This window comes from Melanostigma gelatinosum (genome assembly GCF_949748355.1).
Source record: "Melanostigma gelatinosum genome assembly, chromosome: 6".
Taxonomy (NCBI): Eukaryota; Metazoa; Chordata; class Actinopteri; order Perciformes; family Zoarcidae; genus Melanostigma; species Melanostigma gelatinosum.
In genome coordinates this window covers 15,905,660-15,915,038 of record NC_136639.1, presented here as the reverse complement: position 1 = coordinate 15,915,038, position 9,379 = coordinate 15,905,660, and the positions used below count along the sequence as shown (strand labels likewise).

General features: G+C 42.2%; 1 protein-coding gene across 1 annotated transcript; it reads right to left on the bottom strand.

Moving 5' to 3' along the window:
- Nucleotides 1-1,521: 1,521 nt before the first annotated feature.
- Nucleotides 1,522-9,374, bottom strand: slc8b1 (solute carrier family 8 member B1). Its single transcript, XM_079270459.1, is given in 17 exon segments — nt 1,522-1,621; nt 1,624-1,656; nt 1,659-1,770; nt 1,896-1,960; nt 2,065-2,145; nt 2,851-3,004; nt 3,268-3,389; nt 3,508-3,649; nt 3,946-4,082; nt 4,214-4,291; nt 4,377-4,490; nt 4,900-5,067; nt 6,015-6,120; nt 6,287-6,344; nt 6,786-6,838; nt 7,387-7,539; nt 9,010-9,374. Coding segments are annotated over 17 exon segments (1,779 nt in total). The 5' UTR covers nt 9,172-9,374; the 3' UTR covers nt 1,522-1,580.
- Nucleotides 9,375-9,379: the final 5 nt, after the last annotated feature.

Below are 9,379 nucleotides of genomic sequence, written 5' to 3'. Positions count from 1 at the left end.
GAGCTGTTCAGTGAGTCGTTCTAATGTCTGCATGTGTCTAGATGAGAACGGGATAGTGTTTGAAGTAGAGGTGAGTCGGGATGAAGCTCTGGCCACTCTGGAGCTGTACAAACAGACCTGCCCAGGGACTGTCTTCTCTCAGCTCTTTACAGGGAGTCCTACAGACTATGGACAGGGGAGGGGTAAGACAACACACAGACAATAAACTCTTATTCCTCTGCTCCTGACATGAAATCTCACTAATCCCCTTTCCCCCGTGCTTTGGTGTGTACAGCACTCGTCTCTGGTGTACTTAGGTCGCAGGTCTAGGACGAAGAGTGACCTCAGCATGAAGATGTACTCGTTTCAGCTCGAGTGGTATACAGAGTATTCAAGGGAAAACCTGCCGGAGCAAGACCAAAGCCTGGAGCGGGATCTGGACAGTCCGGTCTCTGACCCGGCTTCCTTCCCAGAGCCTCAGCTCAACTCACAGACTGGACCTCACAGTGTCAACTAACGCACAGAGTGCAAGCAGTATTTGCCCATCAACATCTCAGCGTTTTAAAAGCAAATAAACCCCATTACTCCAGGTCTTCCCCACGCTCCAAGTTTACCACTGATGAAAACTAGTCCGGGAGAGGAGTTGATGACGGCTCCCTCCTGGAACCTTCTCAACAGACAATAGGACCTCAGTGCAGGTCTGTCGCTCGAACCAGTGAAGCGAAGCTTTTTTTTGGCCAATATTACTTGGGAGCCTGTACTACTACTACTACTACTACGGTATGTTGTGTATGTATTCTGCTGTAGGCCTTTTGTGACCTCCTGTAAAACTTGTAGTACTTTAACCTGATGCCTTAGTTGATCGGCTCATCTGATTAGTATTAACATCGAAGTTATCTAAAACCAAAAGTAGAAACACTGACACTCCTTTTAGCTCAACCCAGCACAACGATTACGGTGCATCTCTCTCCGAACTAATGTCTCAACAGACGCGAAGTATTTCACTTTTATATAATTTCTTATTCTGTAATGTATTCCAGTGAGTTAAGAAGGGATTCTGATAAACTTTTGAATTGTCAAGTGCATATATGTATTTTTGCTGTACCATCATACTGCAGGTAACCGCTTCTTCACAATGTATCATTCACACAGACCAGCATACCATCACCACGACCTGTAAAAACAAATACCAAAATGATTTAATGCCTTAGAAGCAGCTTTGTACAAGGTCATTTTAACATGTTTTACAGTACATTTAGTTCATTCACAATGTTTAAAAAGTATACATTTCTTCAACCTGTGTTTTCTCTCTGGACACAACAAAGTGCCATCTCAGCACCAGTCGGCACAAAGAAGAAGAAGTTGAATAAAGGCACAGTGTAAAGGTTTACTCTCCCTGAGCAGAAAAGTCTGTTGGTCATTCATTTGCCTGCTTGGTTTCGGATGGCCTTTGCTAAAAGGCAAGTGCACAAAGTGCTGTTGATTGTTGTATAAATAGTGTAATTAAAATGATGCATAGAGGAGGGTGAAGTTCTGTTCCAGTGTGTCATTTGCTTCATAAGAGGACGTCCTTCATCTCAGACAGGATCTGAGATTCAAATCTACACAAAGTGGATCTGACCAAACTCCGTGAGCACTGCATGACAATGAAGATGACGTAGAAGACTAGGAGGAAGATCCATATCGCCGATCCAAGTGGAACCGGCACAGTGGAACAATGACGAAGGACAGGACCAAAGACAAACCCAGAGATCCCGCAAGAACCCACGTCAACGAACCCTCCGATTCAAACTGAGGAGAGAAGGAGACAAAGATGCATCAATGTTCAAGGGTTTCAAAACAGTCCTGTATTTGCCACTTCTCTGAACCTTTAACCAGAATATTTAACTCTTGATCTGTGTATTGGAGAAGACTACCTGCACATCAGAGTGTGTGCTAACCATCTGCACCAGACATCCTATACCCACTCCAAACAGCATGTCTAAAGAAAATGCAGTCAAGGACAATTCAATAACTGCCACTGTTTTACATGCCTTCAAATGAGTTTTTGTACTGAAACACGTTCTCTTATGAGAATAAGGATACTGAAAATGATGCCTCCAAAGCAGGCAGCTATGGCCATTCGTGGGTAACCCTGCCGGGCTATGGTGATGTCAGAGAAACAGTCTGGAAAAGAGATATGCAGAGATATTCAATTACAAGCATATATTTACCAGTAAATACATCGCACTGTAATGACTTTTTTCTCAACATACAATACTTTCTTGTGACTTTTTTTGACAAACTATACTGTGACTTAAAAAAAAAGTGAAACTTTCTTCGACATATATGATTGTTTGATATACTATGACTTTTTTTTACTTTTTTGCGAAATACTATACCATGACTTCAGTGAATATTTTCAACATGCTTAATAATACTAAGACATAATATACTATAACTTTCTTTAAAAAAAAATACTAAACTGACATACAGTATACTTTGACTTTATTCAACATACTATACTATGACTTTTTGGTGACATACTAATCATTTTTGACATACTGTGACTTTTTAAAAATCCTAAACTGACTTATTGTGACTTTTTTGATAGAATATATTATGGCTTTTTAATGACATTTCTGACATGCCATAGTATGACTGTTTTAGTTTTTTTTGCTTTTTTCAACATGCTATATTGTGACTTCTTTTGGTCTTTTCTTCGTCACACTATATTATGACGATTTGGCACTTGTTTTGTTGAAATACGACACCGATTGTTTTGTGACTTTCTTCGACATGTACTTCTTTATGACAAACATAATAGTCTAGCCCTTGCGAGGTGGTATAAGTTTTTTGGTTTTTTAAAGGAATCAGGTTCACAAATATCACCTCCTATGCTGTTGCCCCAGGCCAACAAAGTCAGCCCCAGCACAGTGTTGCTGAGACGCAGCACCACGCCGAGCATGTGCAGAAGACTGACCACTTCAGAGGCCGCTGCACTGATCAACACTGCACTCACCACAAAGCCCAACAGAGCAAACAGCTGGAGAGGGGAAAAGACACATTTAGAATCAGCAGCGAGTATGACTAATATATACAGTAAATATTTTTCAGGCTGTAGGGAGTCTACCAATTTGGTCCAGACTGAAATATCTCAATAAGTATTGGAGTGACTGCCCTAAAAAAAGACATTTTTGGTCCCCAGAGGATGAGTCCCACTTTGGTGATCCTCTGATGTTTCCTCCAGCACCCACATCAGTCATATTTGTCCAATACTTAGTTATTTTAATATACACAAATACTTACTGGATGATATCTGGGAGGAGAGTCATTAGTGGTAGTGCAGAACACAATAGCAGACAGGAAAAGTCCCAGCAGAAGCATCAGCAGCCAGATGGGAAACTGCCCTTGGATCATATAATTTCCATCTAGACATTGGTTAAGAAAAAAAAAAGATGGAGATTAAAAAAACAACGAAGCAGGGTGATGTTTTAACCATTTACTTAATCTGATTATGGCTGCTGCAGTATGCCATGCTGCACTTACATATTCCTGACTGAAAGGTGAGCACACACACCAGAGGAGCAGTGATCAGATGAAAACAGTTCAGTGGGCGTCTCCAGTTCCTGTCTTCTTTATCAGGGTCGACCACAGGGATGCAGAGCAGCAGCAGGAACTCCAGAGGTGTCTGATGGGTTTCAGGAGAGTTTAAAAAAAGCTTGTCACTCTTTTGACTTGGTGTACCAATCAGATTCATTCAGACATTGAGCTTTTTCCACTGCCCCCTTGGATCTGTTTAACCTCCCTCACACTCACACACACCCACCCACACAACCCCACCCACACACACACACACACACACACACACACACACACACACACACACACACACACACACACACACACACACACACACACACACACACACACACACACACACACACACACACACACACACACACACACACACACACACACACACACCTTCAGTACTTTGAGGACTCTCCAGCTCCATGATTTCCTCCTCCACTTCCTGTTGTCCACCGGGTTCAGAGAGTTTAGCAGGATCTGACTTGTGGACTCAGAGTAAGGTAGAAGTGGCTTGTACTCTGACTCTGACTCTGAAGCACACACACACACACACACACACACACACACACACACACATGTATGTTATGGTCCTGATCATGCAGAAAAATCCTGCTGTTTACTAACTTATATCGTGGTAAATAGAAGGCTGCTGCATTCCCACCATACTCCGGTTGGATGCTCCCTCCAGTCGGGCAGGGGACGTCTTCATCATCCGACGATTCGGACGAGTGAAGCGCTGCTGCAAAGACAAAGATATCACCCCTGGCAATTAGGACATTTTTATTTTGTATTTTTCTGTATGTACACGTTTTAGTGTTTCTAACCTGGATTATGTGCAGCGCTCCGCACACTGGAAGTCCTCGAATGTTTCTGCCGGTTGTAGATGTACGCACTGATAATAACAGTCAATACATACACCACATAGAGACCTAGGTACCCTAGAAAAAGAAAAGTAAAACACAGTGAAGCTAAAAATGTCTCAGTGTGTGTGTAAAGTACTGAGAGCTTGGAGTAAAACTGCTCTTAAAACTTTATACATACACAGTATGTCCTACAGTATACAGTTTGTAAATATAAAAAAATGTGCCAGAGAGTAGGTGATTCACAGAAAAGCATGGCTGTGATTCTTTGAACTGCATTCTGGGATTGATTTTGGTCAGAAAACAGATGAGATTGCAGCTTTAGGCCGTAGATGTTAGCACCAAAACAAGAAAGCGCTTAGACATACACCAACATGCAAGGCTGCAAAGTCCTCTACATTCCTAAGTAAGTAAAAAAAAAAAATGGCATTTTCATTTATTTAAGTCGTACAAAATCAAGGAATACATGCCAGATCTATAGATATACCCAGTATTTCTCCCAGTGTCGTGGTTCCTCTGTACAACATGAGGAAAGTCCAAAACACTGCCACCATGTAGAAGATGACGTCACGCAGAAATGGACGGGAGGCCACAGCGAAAGGCTTCACCAGCGCCACGCTGCCTGCAACTACTGTGGTGACAAATATACCAGCTCCTGTGTTCAGAGGGAGGGAGACAGAGATAGAACATGATTAGGAGAAAGGGCAACCAGTTTTCATATTAAAAAGCTTGAGGTGTTCATGAATGAATGAATGAATTTTATTTATATATATAACAAAGTGCTTAACAGAGCAGACATTTAAAAGCATAAAAAATACAATGTCACCCTAGGGTCAATCAATTGTATACACAGAGAAAAATAAAAGATAAAATAAAAAATAATAAAAAATAAAATAAAAATATAAAACATATTTTAAGAGCAGGTCTAGGACATGGGTTTTAGTTTTACACAAACGCCAGCCTAAACAGGTGGGTTTTTAGCTGGCTTTTAAAAGTATCCACAGTATCTGCGAGGCGCAGAGTTGCAGGCAGAGCATTCCAGAGCCTCGGGGCCACTGCCTCAAAGGCTCGGTCACCACGGCTCTTACATCGTGTGCGTGGGACTGACAGAAGACCTAGAGCGTTTGACCTGAGAGTGCGGGCGGGTGAATATGGGTGAAGTAGATCAGCTACATAAGCCGGAGCCTGACCGTGAAGTGCTCTGTAAGTGATGGTGAGAATTTTAAAGTGTATCCTAAATGCTACAGGGAGCCAGTGGAGAGATCGGAGTACGGGGGTGATGTGAGACCGTCGATTTGTCCTGGTGAGTAATCTGGCGGCAGCGTTTTGGATGAGAGCAGATGCACTGAGTGATGTGAAAAGTGAGTTACAGTAGTCAATGCGTGAAGAGATAAATGTGTGTATGATCATCTCTAAATCAGGTGTTGATACTACAGATCTCAGTTTACTGATATTTCTTAGATGGAAGAAACATGATCTGGACAGCTGCTTGACATGGGGGTCAAACGACATGGAGCGATCAAAGAAAATCCCTAGATTGTGCAGGTTGCAATGGGCAGCAGAGGCAATGGCGGGTCTGTGTGCGTGTGAGACTGTGCCTACCAAACAAGGCTCCGACAGCCAGCCCAGCGGTGCGTGGGTGGGAGAAAGCTGCTATGGCACTGAAGACGTCAGGAGCTCCATTACCAAGAGCCAGAAATGTCACGCCCTCAACACAAACACCAGTCAAGGAACACGGTCTTCACAAAAAAAATGATCTAACATCGTCGAAAGGGAAATGGCAAAAATCCCTCAGAGAGAGGAACTTTGTGATTGCTTTACGTACATAAATATCACAGAGTCAGGGACGCACAGTGTATGTAGATAAAGGATACAGCCACATTGTGAGTGAGGTGCAGACTGGTAGAGATGGCTGACAGGTTGGGACAGAAACTGGGGAGAAAAAGTGGAAAGAAAGTGAGTATGCTCATGAAAACAGCAAAGAGTCATGAAAAACATCCCTGAATCACTTTATATAAAACAGGATACAGTAATATAAAATACTGCAGCTTCTTTACCATTCAGCTGGTGTGGTAGGTTGGGTAGTGGTTGGGGGTAAAAGAGCAGAACAAACTGTCCTTCCTTTGAGGAAATCTCACAACTCAAGCGCAACAATAACGAAAAACTCTGCTTCATGTGACTATTAAGCTGACCGCACTGAGTGCGTGATCGTGTGTGTAGTCTGCACATGTGGGCTTGCCATCGTAGCGCAACGCACTCCATAGCTGAATCGAATCAATACAAATGAGTGATTTTCGGCTTGCTGGCACGACACACAGAAAGAGGAACTTGTGGGATGCACATTTTGACACTGGCAACACGAGAGACACTTACAACTTAGACGCTGTGAGTCCGAGAATGATAAACAGAAAGAGCAGCCATATGATCTGTGGAGAAGCAGAACAAAGTTAAGGTGAGAAAAGTCTTCTTAACACACACTCGGAGAAGACAGAAGTTCAGCCTGAGTCGTACGCAGATAAATGTTCTTACTTGGTTGATCAAGTTGACCCTGATGAACATGGCCTTGTTTGACCACACTGATCCTATTGTTCCTAATCCCCCACAACGTGTTTAATGCTATTTTCTGCGTAACAGTTTGATTTGTTATGTTGCAAAGAGGGCAATTCAGGAAGTTGTACATTCTTACAAAAAGTCTTGATTCAGCAAAAAGTGAAATGACTGAGCGCGGAGATTCACATATTTGATAAGTCCTGATTCTCCCGCAGCAAAGTCATCTTCCTCAAAAGATCAGCTGGTGCTGAGCTGCAGTTTCACGCTGTCCCCACACACACACACACACACACACACACACACACACACACACACACACACACACACACACACACACACACACACACACACACACACACACACACACACACACACACACACACACACACACACACACACACACACACACACACACAGGTCTTACACAGAGAGTCATGGTGAGAGGTGTGAGGTTGGGAGGAAGCAGACAGAAGGCCACATGAAGGTAGTTGATGAAGCCATCTTCCATGTTACAGTCCGGTGTGTTCTTCACAAATGCACATCTGTCTGCAGCACTGAGGTTCATCACAAGGTCGCACTGAACACACACACACACACAAAGAAAGAAAAAAGAAAGATAGCAGTTTTTTAATGCGGACATGTGTGAACGTCTCAAATTATAATTGTTTTCAAACTAATTTGACAAGGTAAAAATCAAGATGAATACAACAAATACTTTATTGTTGAATATTCTTAAACTCAAAGTGTTGTGAAAGAGCAGGGCCAGATTAAAGCTTTGGTGTGCAGCGAGGACACATTCCTCACTGGGCGCCAGTTCTCCCTTCTTTCATTGTGTTTACCTTGTTGTGTTAAGCACCGTTCAAGTACAACACACACTACAGGCTACATGTGGCAGCTTTCTAATATTTTGCCCAGAAGCCAAGAAACCAACCTGTTGCAGTATTTCAATCAAACATTGAAAGTATTGAGGGGTATCCAATATTGCTATAAAGCAGTCGTACAACATTGCTTACAATGGTCTTATATACCAAGATGTACTGAAGACATTGCTTCCACAATGACCAATAAACATGGTGTCACAGTGTAAACGCTCAGTAGTAACTTTACGATCAGGTACCTCTGTAACAGCTCAGCCATGAATTCTACCTTCACAAAGATAATCATGTTTAATTTGGATTCAGGCTGGCAGAGAGGTATTCATTTGTTTATTATAGTTTGCACTGGTGTTGAACTCGACTGCTTTAAATAGCTGTTCTAATGTTTTACATCATCAGAAACACATTTAACAACATAATAAAACACCATCAACACATCTTTAAAATAGACTTAAAGTCAAGGCTGCTCTATAGGACATCCAATAAGTGCATGTAGATTTGTGGATACAACACAAAAATTGCAAGAATCATCCAAATGAATTTGATCAAATACTCTGAACTGCTACGTTTAGAAACAATAAGTCATAAAGAAAGAGTCTTTAAGTTAGTTTTTTCATTTCAGCTTATGTTGCTTTAGTGGTGCATATCACCAAAAACTAATTTGCAGTCAATCAAATTATCACAAACTAACTGCTGGACCGTTGGCCTGGTTTGTAGTCCAGTGTTGTTGAGGTCCCTTAAATTGTGAGAGGAATCTATTTTCTGTATTGATTTTTTATATTTGTATTGACACTGGATTTTGTTTTGTTTTTTAAAAAGGAGGAAACAGTTACATCATCTTCAGTCCCACTATCGCACTGTGCATCTCTCTCAGTATAACAATACACTTATATATATATATCCACCTGGATCTAGAGAATCCAAACATCTGCCCTGATGTGAACATGCGCGTGTCACATTTAATAGAGCAGCACAACTTAATGTATCGCTTGCTGTCATCACGTGACAGCCGGAAAAACCTGCTGACAATCTGCCAGCTTCAAACCAAACTGCACACAAATATTTAACCGGTAAACAGTTAGCACACAGACACACACATGACAACACGATAACCCGCTTTCACACGAATGACAGCTGACATGTAAATGTGGTCGTTGTCGAACATCACCGACCTCATCGTTGCTGTCTTGAAACATCATGGTTTGTGTGTTGTTTGTAGAAGATCGCCCGGTTAATCCAACAACAGGCTGCTTCCTGATGACATGGGAGCCCGAGGTGACCTGCTGGTGATACGACCACACCAGCAGAAGAGACAGGTAAACAACAGGAGACATGGTTCACTTTATCCTGCAGACGCGTTCATTCTGGTGGACGGGACCGTGGTGGGTTGTTTTACTCCTGCAACCTGGACCGTTCAGTTTCAATGAAACCGTAAAAAAAACGGAATAAAAACCCTTAAAATCCACGTCGTTATTGTGGCTGTAGGTTCATGGTTTGTTTCTTTGCGTCTCTTTAAAGACTGCTCGCCGAGTTTCAATATCC